General features: G+C 37.3%; 1 protein-coding gene across 1 annotated transcript in view; it reads right to left on the bottom strand.

The window, feature by feature from the left end:
• Positions 1-2,476: 2,476 nt before the first annotated feature.
• The window catches only part of GLDC (glycine decarboxylase), a 40,836-nt gene continuing 23,299 nt past the window's right edge, over positions 2,477-20,013 (bottom strand). The window contains exons 7-25 of the mRNA XM_039356161.1: positions 19,242-19,438; positions 16,702-16,798; positions 16,453-16,558; positions 15,555-15,694; positions 15,016-15,096; positions 14,321-14,418; positions 13,762-13,846; positions 13,636-13,677; positions 12,562-12,704; positions 11,286-11,361; positions 9,662-9,787; positions 8,845-8,994; positions 7,557-7,669; positions 6,599-6,740; positions 5,468-5,579; positions 5,049-5,144; positions 4,556-4,728; positions 4,356-4,436; positions 2,477-3,290 (exon numbers count right to left, since the gene is read on the bottom strand). Of these exons, the coding sequence (XP_039212095.1) occupies positions 3,147-3,290; positions 4,356-4,436; positions 4,556-4,728; positions 5,049-5,144; positions 5,468-5,579; positions 6,599-6,740; positions 7,557-7,669; positions 8,845-8,994; positions 9,662-9,787; positions 11,286-11,361; positions 12,562-12,704; positions 13,636-13,677; positions 13,762-13,846; positions 14,321-14,418; positions 15,016-15,096; positions 15,555-15,694; positions 16,453-16,558; positions 16,702-16,798; positions 19,242-19,438 (2,202 nt within the window). The 3' untranslated portion in view covers positions 2,477-3,146. The remainder of the gene's footprint in view (positions 3,291-4,355; positions 4,437-4,555; positions 4,729-5,048; positions 5,145-5,467; positions 5,580-6,598; positions 6,741-7,556; positions 7,670-8,844; positions 8,995-9,661; positions 9,788-11,285; positions 11,362-12,561; positions 12,705-13,635; positions 13,678-13,761; positions 13,847-14,320; positions 14,419-15,015; positions 15,097-15,554; positions 15,695-16,452; positions 16,559-16,701; positions 16,799-19,241; positions 19,439-20,013) is intronic.

Genomic DNA, 20,013 nt, shown 5'->3' with positions numbered 1-20,013 from the left:
AGATAAAAATTGAAAGCAGAACTTTCCTGTTTTTCTCTCAGATACACAAATATTGATTTGGCTATATCAGCCAATGGCCTTTTTAGTCATAAGAGTTTATGAATTTGCAGCTAAAGCAAGATAAGAAAGCAAAGTTTCATAAATGGTTTTAGCTTTTGTGCAATAGCAGTCTCCAGAGTGATGAGACAGCTGTGAGAATAAAAGCTTCTTTTGGGCTTTCAGTCATGGCTAGTGAGTATATCTTCAGCCTAGATAAAGTGTTAACTATCTTTTCATCCCTCGGAAACCTCTAGTCTGCCTATATTGGATGCCGAGCCCCATTTCTAATGCCATTTTAACCTCAGTGATGTATAAAATTGGGAGAACCAATTATCCAACTTTTATCTAGAAAATCAGTTGCAAACTGATCAAGAATCTTTGCTTGTTTTGTAAAGATAGTTAATATTAATCACAAGCTGATTGAAACCCAAGTCATATATTAGCATGTCTTATCCATGAACTTATGACCTGTACATATATTAAAACAGTAAGTTAGCATTGTGCATAGACCAGACAACAATTAATTTTAATACTTAGGTAGGAGATAAAAATATTCAGTGACCAACTTCTGGCATCATGATTTTTTGAACAAGCCTAAATCATAAACCAAGAATCAACAATTTTGCACAATGGCCCAAATATTACCCTGCCTCCTATCACAAAATTAAAAACTGCCAAATTTTCTGGAATTTGGATAACTTACTTTGAGTGGCTGGAAATTTGTGAACCTCTGGGTGAATTAAATGTTGGGATTTTCAAGAACATTTCAGAATTTTAAAAATGCTGAAATGAAATAATTTTGGAGGGAGGGCAATTGCCTTTTTCTGCTCCCTGTCATAAGTCATGGCCTAGGAGGCACAGTGACCAATTAGCTTTGTGTACCACACTAAGCATAAAGAAAACACAACTTTTTTTTGGCTTATGCAAGATCTCACCATGTCCATTTCAGAATGTACAGAGCTACTTTGGTCTAGTGCAGGGGTAGGCAACCTTGGCTCTTTTATGACTTGTGGACTTCAACTCCTATAATTCCTGAGCTAGTATGGCTGGCTCAGGAATTCTGGGAGTTGAAGTCCATGAGTCATAAAAGAGCCAAGGTTGCCTACCCCTGGTCTAGTGGTTAAGGCACCAAGCTAGAAACCTGAAAACTGAGTTTTAGTTCCACTTTAGGCATCAAAACTGGTTGGGTGACTTTGGGCCAGTCTCACAGGGTTGTGGCGAAAATAAGAGGAGAAAGTGTTTGCCCCCTGGAGTTATTTTTAAAAATAAAGACGGGATAAAAAAATAAAACATGTTTGCTAAGCTAGCTATCCGGTGCTAAAGTTAGCTAAAAAAAATAACCAAATGGTACTGCTAATAGAAAGTTGATCATTTCTCTGATACATTGGAACAGTTGGCTCTCTTACAGAGTAATTCCCTTTGAGTCACAAGGAGTTTATCCCAAGTTCATTTGCTATAAAATTACAACCTCAGGGTCTACTGGAGCATTACATGAAGACTTTTTCCCCATAAATAACTTGTTGCTTGGATTATCATATGTAGGAAGCACTTTATCATTCATTTCCTATTCCTGCAAGCTTCTCTGAAACCAGAGGTGGTAAGCCCCTCATTAAATGGAGTGTTTTGTGGTTCTTTTTAAGCAGTTCTTGAAGCAGTTTTCATAGTGGTCAGCTTGCCATCAATGTCTTCAAATTGGATTTCTCTTTTGACAGTTGTGGGCATCTCTTTGTTCAATGTGAGATAGCTTTTAAAAGTTATGTGCTTTTGCTGTGTGCTGTAAAGGATGTACTCTCATCCTTTAATTTCAAATAATAAATTCAGATTGTTGCACTTGCATTTCATTGCTGTAGCATATTGTAATTGATTGAACTCATAACTACTGTGACAGCACTGTTTTCCAACAGTCCCATATCAGACCACATTATGCCAAGGTTGATAGGAGGTCATATTCTGAGAAGTGTGTCTGACCCATGTGTGTGTGTGTGTGGCTTTTGTTGATTATGCCTTAAGCCAGTCTACAGAATGGTGACCAAGAAATTGGTAATTAGCTATAGGCTACAGTTCTTGCACCGAATATGTTAAGTCAGTTTTACAGAAAATGGCTGACTGATTAAGTAATATTCAGCAAAGATTAACCTAAAAGGGAACAGGTTTTTCTCATTTGCCAAACCATGTGCCCTTTAAATATGTGTATTAGAACAAAATGTATTGGAAATCTTAATGCTAGCAATCCTACAGGCAACCTTTTGTTCTCACAAGTGTAATCATTAGAGCCCTAGCAAAGCCTCTCAAAGCACCCCACCTATGGCAGAGGTGTATGAGATCACAAATGCTGCTGAGCAAGTGTCTCATGCCTACTTGGCTCGCATTAATGTCCATATTCTGAAGAAAGTGACCTGTTTTTTTGCTAATTGGATTGAAATCAAACTTCAAAAACTGAAGTCAACTAGTTTTAATTGGAACATTAACAAGAGAAAATTTAAAAAATATCAATTCTAAGACATATACTTATAAACAACAAAGATGCATTGCCATAATCTAACAGAGTGTGGTACATATTTTTTTTTTTTACAAAGCTACCTGCATTCGACCATATCAAACTGTTAATGGTTGTCCATGACTTCATTCATACAAAATGAATAGTAACTCCATTCTACCTCAGCTCAAAACCAAGGGAAATACATTATAAAACTATGTCCTTTAAAAAAAAATGGGGTTAATTCTGTATCACAGAGCATTTGGACGAGCAGGTACATAGTCATGACACTGTTTAAACAGAGTATTGCTTTTGTTCATATAGTTCAATGCTTATTATTAAATCACAGAAAAGCAGCCCTGATAGAAAAGAGGGGCTTAATCAAGGCCACTTCAGCATCGATTAACACGGGAACTGAGGCACTGTATCAAATCAACTGCCGCTTAATAAAAGTATTTACAAATAGCTGCACAGAAATTTAATTAACAGCGTGGAGTTTTCAAAAATATACATTGTATATAAAATGTGCTAACTGGGCTGAAGATTTCGCCTGTCTTCACAGAGTGCTACAAATACAGCAAGAAAAATAAAGCCCAGTGATCTGAAAAGGGGGGGGGGAAGGAAGTTGGTCCTAAGATGATGCTCTCTTCTGCTCAGCAAAAGGGGATTCATAGACCTCCATTGGTGGGCAGGTACAGATCAGATGCTGGTCCCCATAGATGTCATCAATTCTGGCAATTGTAGGCCAAAACTTACTTTCAGGTTTCACAAATGGCTAAGGAAGAGGAAAGAATATTTAGAAAAGCTATATAGTACAACATCTAAACTACAAAAAATTAGTAATTACAATGTGCTTATGTATATTTTAAAAAAGTATACCATAAGGGATAAAATACATCAAGGAAAGCTTTCGAGGCAAGGTATTGATTGTCAGCCCTACACGATTTGGAAAGATGCTACATGGTTTCTTTTTCTTTTCTCCAAAGCAAATTTTTGGAAGTCTTTCAATGACTGAGAATCTGCATAGATATTCCTTGTTTTGCTTTGGACACCATTTTCTTGTTGATACAAAGGTTTTATCATATTGTAGGAACTAAATCAAAGCCAGATCAAAACAAGGCAGAGTTTAGTTCTTTATTTCACTTCTTGTGATGGAAACAAAGTTCTTTTCATCCAATACCTCCTCTCTTCAATGCAACACATATTGCTTTTGAACTTGCCAGTTTCCAAAGCAGTTGGTGAAAAGTCATTGCTAGGAGGGCTAGTTTTTTGAGGAAAAAAAAAAGTGCCGAAAATTTACAGAATTACTTTTATGTTTCTCTTTAAATGCACACAAGAATACTTGAGTAAATATTTCATTTTTCCAGTATGTGTAGGAGCATCACTTCAGAACAGGGATGTCAGCAGGCTGAGCACGGTAGATTGGACACAAACATAAAAAATAAGCTACATTATACTTTTTTGTTAAAATCTGTATTATGGTCTGCTGATTTCTGGCCTAGAAAGCTCTCCCATATACACGTATCTGTTATATTCAATACAAGAAAGGTATCTGCATTTTTTTCATGCCAGTATCTTCTAGTCTAGTGCATGTAGTGCTAACTGTGATCTGATGTACATTTGGAAGACAGAAAAAAATCATATTCTCTTCCTCTATGGCAGCCCCAAAGAAAACTCTGAATGCAGTAAGGTGACCATGGGTTCTTCTCTGGTTTTCAAACACCCAGTAGAGGTTTTTCGGCACATCTGATGAAACATATTGTTGGCTTTTAAAACTGACCAGAACATTTCTAATAAAATTGCTCAAAATATATTTGTGAAATGGTAACCCATTACTTACTAGTGGAAAAGCAGCCACTTCTCTAGAATATGGGCGATCCCAGTTGGGCACAGCCAGGCAGGTCAAGGTGTGTGGGGCCATCTAAATCCAAGAAATGTAGTTTAGAACCCTCAAAGTAAAAAGAGCCCTCCCCCATTGTTTAGTGTGAACAAGGAGCACCTGGTAGAAGTCTCACAAAAATAAAACACCCCTGAACTTACCTTTAAGGGGTTAACTCTAGCATCCATCCTTCCTTCTTCTATATCAGCTATTTCTTGTCGAATACTAATCATGGCATCACAAAACCTGTCTAGTTCTGCTTTGTCTTCAGACTCGGTTGGTTCTATCATGAGGGTTCCTGCTACTGGCCAGGACATTGTTGGAGCGTGGAATCCTAGGAAATATTAATTCTAATTGTTCACCTGATGTTTGAATAGTCAGAAAACATCCCAACCATCTATTTTCTCTAGATCAATCTCTGATCTAATCTGCTTTATGAAGACAATACGAAATAAATATATGCATTTCTGTATTTTGCTTAAAGCCGTTTGTATGTCCTCTACTTTGCTCTTGATGCAAAGAAAAGCCATTAGTTTTTTCTTTCTGTAGTCACACTGCAGCAGCATTAAAAATCACATTGCTGCCCTGTTGTGAAATGTGTAGCATTCAAAATGGTTAAGAAGTGGTTAAGAAAGGAAGAAAAAAAAATCTCACCATAATCCTGAAGCCGCTTAGCAACATCCACAGCTTCAATATTTGCAGTTTTCTTAAAAGGCCGAGTATCCAAAATAAACTCATGAGCTACATAACCTGTTTTGGAGTAAAGGTTTAGACACGTGAATCTTTTTTTTTTCAAAATAATAAAATATGAGTATAAACGGGACCAGGAAGAGGGCAGTTCCTCATTTCAGTGAGTTACGGAGAGGTCCTCTTGCTGAGCAGAGAAGCAACTGCTGGAGATTTGAATGAGGCTTCCTATTTAAGAGGATAAGGGCGGCTTATTCTGGCTTTTGATAAAAGCTGTTCAAACTAAGCTTTCCACAGTTTGTTTCCTTCATTTTTGCTAAATGACAACATGCCAGTACAATGGCTACCTGCGCTGGGGAGAAAGTATTCCCAGTGATGATACTTGCCTTTAGAGCCTCTAAAGAGGATTTTGTAGTGGTTCTCTAGTCGCTTTGCCATGTAGTTAGCATTCAATATTGCAATCTCAGAGGCATGTTTTAAGCCTTTGCCTCCCATCATCTGAAGAAGAGGAAACATGACTGAAAATGGGAAAAACAAAAGCCATATCCCTGATAATAGATGATTAAAAAATTCCACGTTAATTGTGTAATTATTATGATACACATACTAAATGATTAATGCATTCTGTCGATAGTTATTCCGTGTTTAGTGTATAAGCTTAGATGCCATCACTGTGAATGGTTTTGGTGGCTTACACAAATGCATCGAAAAATCAGCCAGAACCATTCAGGAGTGGATAGCATATAAATTAGTACTTTCTTGGAGATCTCATCCAAGAATTTTTTTTTTTTAAACTTGAACATTTTTAAGGTGAGACTATTTTTATCCCTAGTAACTTGGTTTGACAGACGGCATAAATCATGCCAAATCTGATTCATCCTTGTCATTGCTGTTATTATTTGTTGTTATTTCTGTCTATTTTGAAAGAATGGGGAAGTTTCTTGTAGCAACATCTCATGTTGCTGGATCTGGTAGAATACTGTTTACTCTTTCAGCATTTGCTATTTAATCCCTTTAACTGGGATTGTCTGTGATGGGACTTAAAACCATCTGCCATTGTTAATATGATGGTTAAAAGTGTTGGCCTTGGAATAGGAGAACAAGGTTCAAGTCAACTCTCCAGCATGGAAGCTCACAGGATGACTTTCGACCAGTCATTCCGTCTCAGCTCAGCTTATCTAATGGGTTTATTCTTATTGGGAAAAATAGGAGGAGGGAACACTATGAATGTTGCTGTGAGCTCATGTATATCATTGAGAGCTGAGATGTGGGCTACAAATCATGGTAGCACCTCTGATGCTTTTTTGAATGCTCAGTTTGTGAATCAAGTGTTATGTGGGAAGGAGGGTTTGAAAACCCCCTCATGCAACTGGATTACACAATTACTTCTGAATACAGCCTATAGAATCTCTTCTCATACAGCCATGCAGGACTTTGCCTTCCTGCAGATCTTTGTTACTGTCAGTGTGAGAATCTACTAGTACAGAAGAAACAAGGAGCAGAAATTATGGAAGTACCTTGATATAGACCCAGGAAATAGGCAAGATGGCACTGGATCCCCAAGGGGCAGCACTGACGGTGCCTAATGGGCTTGAATGTGCATCATGTGGTGACGCAACGACAGGATGGCTGGGCAGGAAAGGAGCCAGGTGCATCTTCCTAAAAGGGCAGCAAGAGAAGAATTTGAACATCCAGCTTCCCTCCTACTGTAGCACCCACAGACATCGCACAATGTTTTAATTAGCCAGAGTCAAAGATCTGCTTAAGTACATTTCATTCTGACCCTCCAAAACAAAATGGGAAGAAAATCTCTGGCAGCCTCCAGCTTCCTACGTTTCTATCTACCAGTGTTTCTCAATCCATTTAAAGATGGATGGACTTCAACTCCTTTACTAGCTGAGGATTTCTGGGAGTTGAAGTCATCCATATTAAACTTGCCAAGGTTGAGGAACGCTGATCTATATACAGGAATAATTAGCTAATTTTAATGGCCATTTTGATTGGTTCTTAGAAAACAGAGAACCTCACTTATCAGATAAGGGGAGGAGTGCATGCATAAGCAGAGGGGTTATATGCTTTTCTCTGTGCATACCTTTTCTGGAAATATTTATTTTAATGCAGACATTTTTGAGGAATATAGGTAGGTGCAATGACATCTGGCTAGTCCAGGGGTAGGCAACCTGGGCTCTTTTATGACTCATGGACTTCAACACCCAGAATTCCTGAGTCAGCATAGCTGACTCAGAAATTCTGGGAGTTGAAGTCCATGAGTCATAAAAGAGCCCAGGTTGCCTACCCCTGGGCTAGTCCGTCTCAGTTTAGATTTTTCCAATAATGCTGTTTTACTCACATGGTCATCCTAGGTACGTATCTTATTCCCTAGTGAACATCCTTAAGATTTCTGCTTTAAGGTCTACATGAAAAAAAAAAACCCAATAAAAATACATGCTCTTATCAGAAGAAATAGACACTAACACTCCAATCGGTCCCATGCCAGGTCCTCCTCCACCATGAGGAATGCAAAATGTTTTGTGAAGATTTAAGTGAGAAACATCTGACCCGTAGTCTCCAGGGCGGCACAGGCCAACCTGTCAGGGAAAGAAAAGAAAAATGTTCCCAATCCAAAATCTAGACGTTAAAAGATTTAGAGCATGGTGGGGAACTACATAATCTGCCTTGCAGGGGCATCTGCCAGTTGTGAGCCAAAAAAAAAGTCAAGACAGCAATGTAAAACTCCGCCAATTTTGAAAATGTGGAGAACTTTGAGTGCACCAATAGAAGAGAATATTTGTAGCTCAGGGTTGAACTGTGGGGCCCTTGGTGTTCTCTGAGTTTGGTTATTTTCTTGCAGACGTTTCATTTACCCAGCTAGCTAGCATCATCAGGGATAGAAAGGAATGGGGCTCTAGCACTGACAGTGTTACCTAGATAATAAGGAAATATCTGCAGGATAACAAAATTTGCATGATTGGTGGCTGCTATATGGATTTTTTTTTCTTTTTAACAAAAAAAGAAAAGAAAAAGGGTGCAGTGTTGGTTATACCATAGTGGTTTCCATTTTGACTTTTTTGACAATACCCTTCAGTTAGTCCTGCTGGATTGTTGAATGCTATGAGCCTACTTCCTCTCTGGCTGGCCTCACAAGAAACTTTTTTTTTCTTTTTTACTTTATGAAATAAAGTAATTTTACTTTGTGGACTGTTCTGATTTTGGAATAAGTGGTTTCTAATAGCTACATTCTCCTAATCAAAAGCCTCCTCTGGTAGCCAATTGACATACATTGTGAAATATTTTCCTGTGTTTCTGTCACATGTTACCTTGTTATCTCATTTTTCAGTGGAACCGAATGATTAAAGATGGGGAGCTGACTAATTGCTTTCTCCACACTGCAATGTCTCATTATAGTCTCTCCTGATTCATCATTTTTTGAAACTATAAAGGTCCAAATATTACACTTTTCCCATATGGATGACTTGCTTGAATTTTCTGCCTTTCTATAAACTTTTTATGTCAAAATTATGAATAATTAGTATGAGAGTGATCCAAGATTTCAGATATTGAGAGCCACAGAATTACTGAATATGGGAAATCATCATACTTCTAAATCTCGATGATGCCACTACCAAACTCCTATGCATCAGAGTCTCATAATGTCCATTTTTAAGTCAAACATTTGGATATGCCTCAACCATTTTCCAGTATTTTTAAACAATCATTTTTGAGGACATGAACTAAAAGGATTTGCCTTTGTCTGTTATCTCACCTGAGCATTCATATTTGCTCCATCTAAATAAACTTGGCCTCCATGGTTGTGAATCAGATCACATACATCACTGATCTGCTCTTCAAAGACACCATTAGTGGATGGATATGTGATCATGATAGCCGCTAGGTTTTCTTTGTGCTTATCTACCTACAAGAAGAAAGGAAAAAAAATGATAACACTGTGACATATCTGAGTGATAAAAACAAGATTCTTTCTTTTCAACTCCTCACATGGAACATTACCAAATTTTAAGAAAAATAAAATCTGTCTCTATTAGTTTGGCATAAAAGGCCTATCAAGTCAGATCTGGTACTTTTAATTTTATCTTAGTAACTCCATCAAGCAGCAGCTCGTAGCAAAGATTTCATCCCTCTCCTTTAACTCAATGTTTCCCAATCTTGGCAACTTTAAAATGAGTGAACTTCATCTCCCATCACTGGCTGGGGAATTCTGGCAGCTGAAGTCCACAAGTCTTAAAGATGCCAAGGTTGGGAAACTCCACGGAAGATTATCAAACTTCTACCCACTGAGTAAATACTCTATCTGGTACCCAAAATTTTTCATAACCATTTATTCTTTTATGCAATTCTCACTAATACTCAGTTTTGTGTTAATAAAAGGAGGAAAATAGTAAATGGCCACAAAACCAGGCATATCTACAGCATTGATTCTCACACAAAGAATATTTCAAAAATAGCCAAAAAAATTATGTGTCATAAAACATTTTAAAGGATAATTTTTCTCTTTTGTTTTTTCTAAACATTCATAATGTATAATAGAGGAATGTATTAGGACAAAAGAGCAGCAAACTGACCATTGCTTTCAGATGGCTCACATCAATGCTTCCGTTTTTATCTACTTCTATTGGCTGGATCTTCATCCCTGCCATCTGAGCACTTGCTGGGTTGGTACCATGAGCTGATTTAGGAATAAGGCAGACCTTTAGGAAGAAAATGAATAGGGTGTCATGAACTGAAAACATGGTCATTATAATTCAGTGTGTAACCTTGTTAAATCTTGAAGCTGTCTGATTAATTCCAGCTTGATTATATCATAGACGCAACACATTGAAAATATTAATCTAAGCAGTATATGTTTTCCTTTAGGCAGAGTAAGAATGAGAACATGGCCGTTGGGAGTGGTAAATTGTGCTTATAGCTTTGCATTAATTGTCAATCAGGTAGAGAGAATAATGAAAGACAGACAGAAAGGCTACAAATAATACCGATCATATGACTAGTATTTTTTTTTACAAGGAAGTAATTTATATTAAAATCTCCAGCTTGGGAGCAAAGATATTATCAGATAGAAAATCACATGATTCCCTCCTTCAGTGATTAAAAACTAAGTTTTAATCACAATAGAAAACCCTTTAGATCAGTGGTTCTCAACCTTTTTAATGCCGCGACCCCGAACCGGTCGTAAGTCGAGGACTACTCAACCAGTCGTAAGTCGAGGACTACTCAACTGGTGCAGCACCGTTTTCAGAATGGGACTTTTGGCGGGCTCAGCAGGGCAGAGACAGCCTGGACAATTCCTATTGGCTTTTGCAAGCCAATAGAATTAGACTCTATTCAAGAGAGTCTCTTCTATTGGCTTTCAAAAGCCAATAGAATAAAAGGGAGTAGCACAGCTAAGGAAAAGGGGAAAAAAATGGCGGACTGCATTGTTTGGCGACCCCCGTGAAATGGTCGTTCGATCCCAAATGGGGTCCCGACCCACAGGTTGAGAACCACTGCTTTAGATTGCCTTTCTCAACATAATGGCTTGACTTTGATTTTAATCTACCTTTGCTTTAAGATTGCTAATCAGCTAGTGAATATAGGACTATTCACATGATACAAGAGGATCTCATTAAGAACATCTAGCAGCCATGAGCAGTGGTTAAAGCAGCAGCAGAATTCTACAGTAGTTCTGTGTTAGGCACAAAGCCTGCTGGCTGACCTTGGGCCAATCACTCTCTCTCAGCCCTAGGAAGGAGGGCAAACCACACAAAGTGTTCAGTATTTCTTATATTCATATATAAACTCTTGCATGAGTGGAATACAAAATATTGTGTCTGCTGGTCCCCTCCTTCATTTGTTTCAGGAGGAAATGGAAAAGGTAATTATTTTTGTTCAGTCTGACAAAAAACAAAAAGTGTACTTTCTGTGGAATCTTTGCAGAACAACTAGTGTGTCTAAAGAAGGAAAAGGCATTTTACCGTAGACGCACACAGAAAATAGTGCAAGTGCATAAAGGCTAGCAAAAGGAGGCAGATTATCTCGCCTAGCAACCAGCAAACTCTGCAAATGACAAACAGCCCACAGAGCTTACATTGGACACAGCCAGGCTAATTAAGTCTGTTTCTACCGAAAAACAAGCTCCCATTCTGAAAATAATTAGCTACATAGGGGATAGGAAACCAAAAGTTAGATAAAAGTCCATGTTTTACTTACACTTCGCTGCCATTCTCCTTTTGCATTTAAATAAGCCTTGATTGCAGCTAGCCCAGCATATTCACCTTGTGCTCCACTGCAAAAAAACAAAGCTTATTATAACATGTTTAGGGTGGTGTCAATCAACATCCCTATTTAAAATTCTGTTAATAATCTCCAAAATAAAAATACTGGAATACATCGTTCTAGGCAGAGAAGGAAGATTAAATAATACGGAATACCACCACTTTTAAATTTGTGTTGCAAACCAAGTTGCCAAAGCAGATTAATATCTTTTTTCCTGAGTCTTTCCCTACTACTGAATTAAAGGGCTATCTGTCCATCATCGACTCAGCACAAATCAACAATGTGTGGTTCCCACTGGCGAGCCCAGCCTATCTCTATGGCATCTGCTTTGTGTCACTGCCAAATGGAAGTGTCCTGATGTGTAGATGTATCATACATTTATAAACAAAGTGTCTGGAAGATGTGGGGCAATGACACACTGAAAGGGGACAGCAACGTAGCCAGAAAGGAAAACCAATCAGGACACTCTCAACTGAAAACTTTGCCTTTGTCTTTTGACTAGTTTGCATGTCTTCCCTTCATAACCTTTTCTGACTGGCTCCCCAGTTAAAATAATGTAAATTAAAGAAATATGCCCCAGGGCAGAAATAGCCCCAAAGAAGGAGGAGGCAATTCTTGCCATGATTATGAAATTAGCTGGCTCCTGTGAAGCTGGATGACACAAGCTCAAAGCCTCTACTGCACTGCCATACTCTTCCTAGGGATAGGCAAGTGATTGGAACAGAGAAATATGAGGAAATGGTAAGCAAGGCACAAAAGTCTGGTTGAGTATGCCTTTGTATCTTGGATACTGCAATGAAGAAAAGCAGCTCAGAAATTTTCCGAGCACATACCCATTCAGATTGTTGTTACTGAAATCCTAACCATTTAAGATAAAATATATTATTTCAATTTCTAACTATCTAAATCCAAATCAATCGGTACTTCACTGTAACTTTGATGGAAATAAAATACTGTGCCTAGAACCATTTTTCTATCCTCTTACTCCTTCCTTAATGCAAAGTGTGTGCCTGATACACATCTTCAATGTTAAAATGTTTGTTTTGCCACGTGCACACATGGCCCAAAACCTATGTTCCATTTATTATATGTAAATAATACAGACATTCTTATTCCAGAGATAACTGAGAAAGGAAATGACTACATGAAAAAAACAAAATGAGAATTTTAAGTGCACAATTTGCAGTAAGTCAAACAAAATTGCTTCTACCTGTTTGGCTGGAATGAAATCTTGTCATAGCCTGTGATCTCACACAGATCCTTCTCAAGCTCTCTAAAAAGCTGCTGGTATCCTAGAGTTTGATCCAGAGGAACAAAAGGATGAATATTGGCAAATTCCTTCCATGTAATAGGCTACAAAACAGACGTGGAAACACAGATGGGCACAGAGAAAGAGAAGGAAAAAAATCAGTCATATTTGTGTTAATATATATAAATATAATATATAAATGATAGGAAGCACATGAAATGCAAGTCCTAAGCTGACCATAAAGTGTGGCTATTCATTGGAAAATATAACAACTTTTTAATATAACAACTTTTTGGATGTGGTTGTCAACTGGGACAACCACATCCAATGTTGGTGGAGGAAGTCTAGTGTTTTGTTTCTTTATGCAAGGAATGGACATATTTGCTAGAGTTTAGAAAACGAAATCAGTATACATTTTCTAAAGTAAGTAGAGAAGTTATTTCTTCAGTCAGTTATTTTAGTTTGGACTGTGAAGTATTTTATCCTCCTCAACTGACCTGCAATAGCCAAAATCATACTGGTGATTGTAGAGAGCAAGGAAAATGACCTTGATGGAAATATACAAGCTCCATTACCACAGCACTGAGGGATCGAACATGCCCTCAGTCCACAATAGATACATAATATTTGGAGGAGGCTCAGGTAGATGTCTCCCTAATTCAGTGTAAGAAGAGGGAGATGACATGGCCCCACTACATAGACCAGACCTGGAAATCAACTCTTCTAAAGAAAGCTAAAAGTATTTTCATTGAGATTGGCTATAATAACAGAATCTTGCACATCTGATTGGACTGTAGAATGATCCTATGAGCAAATCAAATTCCACTGTTAATATCCACCTAAAATAACTGGTTCCTTTCACAAGATCATCTCATCAAACTGATCTCACCAAAACATAATTTTAAATTGTTCTTTTTAAGAGAAACAGATGGCAATCTACTCCAAATCTTTGACTTTATTTGATGTTCACAAAGAATGGTTGAGTAGTTATCTGGAATTTATTTCCTACAAAATACATTAATTAAAACAGCTTACTATAAGTTCTGATGAGCTATTCAGCTTCATTGTACAGGATCCCTAAAGGAAGAAAAGATACCATCAGGATTTTATTCAAGAAAATTAACAACTATGGTTTTTTTTCTCTTTTTAATTTGTACCTACCAATGGAATCATGCTGTGAACAAGAGAAATATCTTTGTTTTCTAATCTTTTCATATACCGGACAATATTTGTTTCAGAGTGATAGCTGCAGACACAAAAATTTACATTACCGATAAAAGTAATAATAAAAGCTGAACACTATCTATGCTCTCAAGTCCTCTGTCAGATCAGTAGTAGTATATTCTTCCTCCTATTAATGTTCATATTTGCTCTAAACTACAATTCATTTTTCCAAGCTGCCTATCAATACATATTGATGAAACATTTGTATTTAAATGGATATACAGATAAAAGGCATACCATAGTACAACAATAAGTATTTTGCTTTAATTGTCTGTCGCTTGCTAATAATTGGTCAAATTACACAATTTCCCTTCAAAAACTGTAAACTTAGTGCAAACAACATTCCTAAAATGCAAACTTAGTAGTTTAATATTTTAACTTGCCCTATATTTTCACATAGCACTGTTTTTCTGGAATATCAAATGCTTCATTCTCATCTTTGTATTACTTTATCAACCAGCATGAGACAAAACAAATTCTAAACAGTTTTACAAACCTGTTGAATACTTGGTGTGTTAGGAATTTCGATGTTCTCTTAAATGGAGTAGCAAAAATGCCTTTTGTTTCTTCATCCATATTCTCGGCAACCAATTCCTTTCAAACATAAAAGAAACAATCTCTTTTCTCCTCTCAGAATTATTTTTATTGTTATTGTTATTTATTAATTTGGATTTCATTCTTGAATGGTAACTATTTTAGAGGGGAAAGCTGTTCCTATTTCAGTGGTTTTGCTGGGATTACATTATCTTTGTATAATCTGTTGTGAAGTAAAATATGCTCAGTGCAGAAACAGGATTAGTTACTTTCCAAAGAAATTGAGTTTCAGTCTGCAAGTATATCTTCTAAAATAGCTATCTTACTCTGAAGTGCAACTGGAAACAACTGGAAACAGTTGCACACAATGAGATATTTCAGGATATATTCCTTTTTGATTTCAAAAGGGTAAAATCACACAGAGACTGTGAAGGCTCAAAATGATATAGTTATGGATAGTGTTAAAATTTGGGAGTGATATGAGTTGCTTTATTGAACTTCCCTTCACACTGCTGAAAAGTAGGATATTTTTCCAATATTTTCTGTGATATTGGTGAATGAATGAGAATCCAGGCATCACTGTGCACTGTTATGGACTCAGTTATGCTCTATATTGACCAATTAATTATTTAGTTTTTTAATCAGTAATCTACTTACAGCTGAAGATTCACAGCCAAAAATCCATAACAGGTCATCTAGGTCTTTTTCGTTTACAGTTTCATCAAGAGAAACTCCTAGCTATTGACAGTTGGAAGAAAGAAAGGACACAACTTCTAAGTTCATCAATGCAAATATTTCAATACAATGACCTACACTGATACAATAACAGAATATATAAACCTGGATGATATTTATTAATGCTCTCTTTATGAAGATATACACCATGCATAGTGTTTTAATAGCTACTATGAACATCAACAATTTAAAATTGTTGTTTCTGGATGTTCTTTCTTCTAACACACATTCCACAGCTCTTTACTGAGCTTCCCTTCTGAAACAATGACTTTCTTAGCACACTGATGATGTTACTTAGTTTGGTAATGAAACGTCTGCAAGAAAACCACCAGCCTCAGAGACTCCAGAGTTTCTTAGAAAATGTTTATGGGATATTCTTTATTTCTTTAAGGAGAAAATGATAATGGATAATGGATAAAGGCATTAGAATCACTTTTGAGTATCCTTAAGCTGTCACTTACTGTGTCATCAGGGTAAATCCGAAGGTTTATCTGCCTCTGGGCTGCCCTTTGCAAGACTTCTTCGATGCCACACCCACACTGGATTTTCAAGGTATCAAAATATAGGTCATGTTGGAGTTGATGACCTGCTCTCTTCAGACCTAACATAAACAAACACAAACCCCCTCAGATTTTTTGCACAGTTGTGTGCAAAATGTCTTTTGGTTTCTATAAGTTAAAGTTGAGTTCTAGTCCTGCCTTATGCATAAAAGCCAGCTAGGTGACATTGGGCCAGTCTCTCTCTCTCAGCATAACCCACCTCACAGTGTTGTTGTTGTGGAGAAAACAAGAGGAGGAAGAAATATTCGGTATGTTCACTGCTTTGAGTTATTTATAAAAATGCTAGAAAAAGGTGGGATGTAAGTAAACAAGCAAACAAATAAATTTGGCGGACATCAGCAACTGTGTTGGGACTATAGTGACTGAGTTTTCATGTTACTAGACCTGAGTCAAATTATTCTAAGTTGTTTTACAAACCTGTTTTGGGAATCACTACACTTTACAGTGTAAACAAAAAAAAAGCTTGTAGCAAAAAAAAAAAAAAAAGAATTGTGATGGTGCCATGATTAGAATGCAGTATTGCAAGCTAACTCTGCCCACAGCCAGAAGCTCAGTCCTAACCAGCTCAAAGTTGACTCAGCCTTCCATCCTTCCAATGTGGGTAAAATTAGGACCCAGATTGTTGGGGGCAATATGCTGACATTTCTAAACAGCTCAGAGAGTGTTTTAAGTACTATGGAACGGTATATTAGTGCAAGTGCTATTGCAATTCCAGTTTACAGTGTATTGTTGGGAGTTTATTCAACATTAAAATTGCTCCTTTTGAACAGGGTATTCCTATGTCTGAAGGTTCACTCACCTTCTGCCAAGATTAGAGTAGCATTGTGGACTCTCATGGCAATGTGCTTTAATCCATTTTCACCATGATAAACTCCAAACATTGCAGCCATGTTAGCCAGAAGGGCCTAAGAAGCAGAAATTGGCATTAAATAAATTTCTGTGTATAAAATAGAATAGAATAACAGAATAATAGGATATAAGCGTGAGGCAACTCAGATACTACATCATCTAGGTTAGTCTTCTAATCAATGATTGAAGAAAAGCTCACCTGTGCTGTACAGATATTGCTAGTAGCTTTATCTCTTCTGATATGCTGTTCTCTGGTTTGCAGCGCAAGCCGATATACTTCTTTTCCATTAGCATCTCTTACAACATACACAGAGAAAAATATATATTACTTTCTTCAGTTTAAATAGATAAAGACTATTTCGTTTTGTTAACAAAAAGGATTAATAATAATTTTTTTGTAAAATAAAATGTAAAGGAAGATGAATAATTTAGAATATGAAACTTTCTAAATTATTCCTGAATCAAAGCAGTTTCCTTTTGCTATCACCTGAGGCAATACTACAGTTTGACAAATTGCATGTTTTATGAAACAAAACATTGCGAAGAATCTACTCAGCTATGCCATCATGGACAATGCAATCCTAACTTTTTTTTTTAGAAGTACCAAATCTGGGATACAAAGATTTGAATTGCCACTAGATGGCAGCATAGAAAAAAAAAATTATGACTTGTTGCTGTCATCAAGTGGTGTTCAGAATTCCTGCATCTCAGGTCTTGTGGCTTTTTTTCTTTTCTTTTTTTTTTACATTTTTGAGAACATGCCATGGACAAACAACAGTTGCCAGTCAAAAAAAATCATATATCAAAGGGCTGAAACAACATGGGGCTAGAGTCCATTGTATTAATCACTTTAGAATTTAGTTGGGGTCCAAAGGCATTGTTGGAAATCTAGATTCCGTTTGAAGCTGGTGCTTTGCTTTCTATCAATTTAGTTTCCCATTCAGGTTTTTAACTGAAGAAAGCTTAAGGAAAGTTAAAATTAGGAAAGTCGGAATGCATGGTGGACCAAGAAACGTGTGAGTGCACACACTATTGCCCTGAGGCAACATGCCGGACACTGAGGATCTATTATATAAGGTTCATTAGGAAAAGACAGTGAGCATTCTATCTGTGATAAATTCAGTCGGATCTTACCTAGAGTTCTGGAAACATACAATACTATGATTATAGAGCTCCTATTAAAAAAATATGAGCCTTGCTGGATCAGAACACAGATCTATATAGCCCAAGTGTCACACATTGGCCAATTGGAGGTACTTGGAAACTAACAAGCCTGGACTGCACAGTAATGTCCCCCACGATTGTCATTTACCATCAACCTGCATGTTGAAAAGAAGGGGCTTATCGGTGTGCAGGAAGAGACATGCAGAGAAACAAATGAGGAACCTTTGAGAAGACACCGAAGCCTTCCTGTGTGAAAAGGAACACCTTAACTGGAAATTGCTGGGCTCCTGCTCTCTATTTTTTTCTCTACAAGTGTTTTCCTGTATCTGCTTTAATTATTGAAAAACATATGATATTTTTATTTTTAAGCTCAAACCAAAGAGATTCCTGAGGCTATTTTGTTATAGGTCCTTGAATTCTTTGCACTTGGTATATAGCAACCTTTTTTTTTTTTTTAATGGCACCGCTTCCATTTTTAGTTCAGGACAGATTAATTTTCTGTTAGGACACTGAATTTACTATCTGGAACAGTAAAGTGTACAATAGGCCAGAACACACAGTTTCTAGTTGATTAGTTAGAAAATCCTGATTCATGCATGAGGCAATCTATGCTACGATTCGTTGCTGTAAGTATAAAGGAGGAGTTTCCCTTTTTTCCCTCCTTTTTTCTTGTATGTGTTCTGTATGCTGTTTAATTTACCTCAGGATGTTCCTGTGTTCCTGACTATCATGTGTTTTTTATTTCTGGATGATGACAAAGACTGCTGTAAATTTGAATGGTAAATATATTTATATATTTAAAAGACTACAAGTTTGTGTTAGTGTCTCTGACTTCATTTGGACAGCTGGTGTGCAATTGCCTGACATTTTTGGAATGCAGGTAAGCATCATCACCATCATCGCCATTGTCTATCCACTGCAGGATGAGAGCCTCTTCTGCATGTTTCCAACCAATATGTATAACCAATAGGATAACCAATAGTATACAGGTAAATATATATGCATGTAAATTTGTGTGAGGGGTGAGTATGAAAGTAAACTTGATGTCAGCATATATTTCAATAGCATGATTTAGTTTTAAAAAATTAATTATAGGACATCCTCGACTTACGACCACAAATGAACCCAAAATTCTGTTGCCGCAGTTGTTAAGTGAATCATTGTACTTGTTAAGTTAGTAATATGATCGTAAAGTGAACCTGGCTTCCCCATTGACTTTGCTTGTCAGAAGGTCCCAAAAGGTGATCATATGACCCCAGGAATAAATATGAGCCAGTTGCCAAGCAACTGAATTTTGATCACGTGACCATGAGGTTCTCGCAATGATCGTGTAAAAAAAAAATGGTCATAAATCCCTTTTTTCCTGTGCCGTTTGAATGGTAACTAAATGAACTATTGTAAATCGAGGACTACCTGTATGATCCAAGGTCAGCCAAAGATATAAAGAAAAAAAACCCTCATGCTCTCTGGAAAGAGGAAAATACGTAAGAAGAGTAAAACTTTTCACAGTCCATGTATAATCCCTTCAAGACTTAGAGGAACATGGATTCAATTTTCAACAGAAAGTTAACCTACCTTGTAACTCCCACCATCCTGCCAGGCATCATTCGCACTAGATTCTCTTTGACCGCAAAAAAGGCAGCATGTGGTCCTCCATACCCAAGAGGCACCCCAAATCTCTGGGAATTGCCTAAAGCAACGTCAACTCCAAACTCCCCTGGAGGCCGCAAGATGCAGAGGGCAAGGAGATCAGTGGCACAACAAGCCAGACTCTGATATAAGAGAAACCAAGTTATTTATCCATCTATCCACCTATCCATCCAGCCATCTATCTATCTTCTCTCTCTCTCTCTCTCTCTCTCTCTCTCTTTCTCTATCACACACACACATTTGTATGCCATCCATCTCTCTACTAAGTGAATTTAGGCAGCTTACAATATTATAAATAACAAAATAAAACAATTATAGGATTAAAACATTAGACATTAAAAGCTAAAATAAAATATTAAAATTAAGATTGAAATGGATAAAAACCAATGTATTGACAGGGTGGAAGTGAGATCTTGTACTAGTATACTAGACACCTTCAAATAAGGGCGCTCCCATCAAGGCTCCAAGTTTCCTAAAAGTCCATGTAGATCAGGGGCCCTCAAACCCCAAGCCATGGCTCACTAACTGGGCTGTGGAAATGGTGGGCGAGCTTGCGCACATGCACACAGCTGTCTCCCTGTCACCACTGGTCCACAAAGCTGGAAAAGTTGGGGACTGCTGATGCAGATAACCCTGGGAGTTCTTCCCAGAACAATGTGTATTGATTGTAATTGCAATCACATGACTGCCATAAATG

Source organism: Crotalus tigris, unplaced genomic scaffold (genome assembly GCF_016545835.1).
Source record: "Crotalus tigris isolate CLP2741 ecotype Arizona unplaced genomic scaffold, ASM1654583v1 scf7180000018786.1720131, whole genome shotgun sequence".
NCBI lineage: Eukaryota > Metazoa > Chordata > Lepidosauria > Squamata > Viperidae > Crotalus > Crotalus tigris.
Note: the sequence above shows the minus strand (reverse complement) of the source record. Positions and strands in the feature narration are given on the sequence as shown.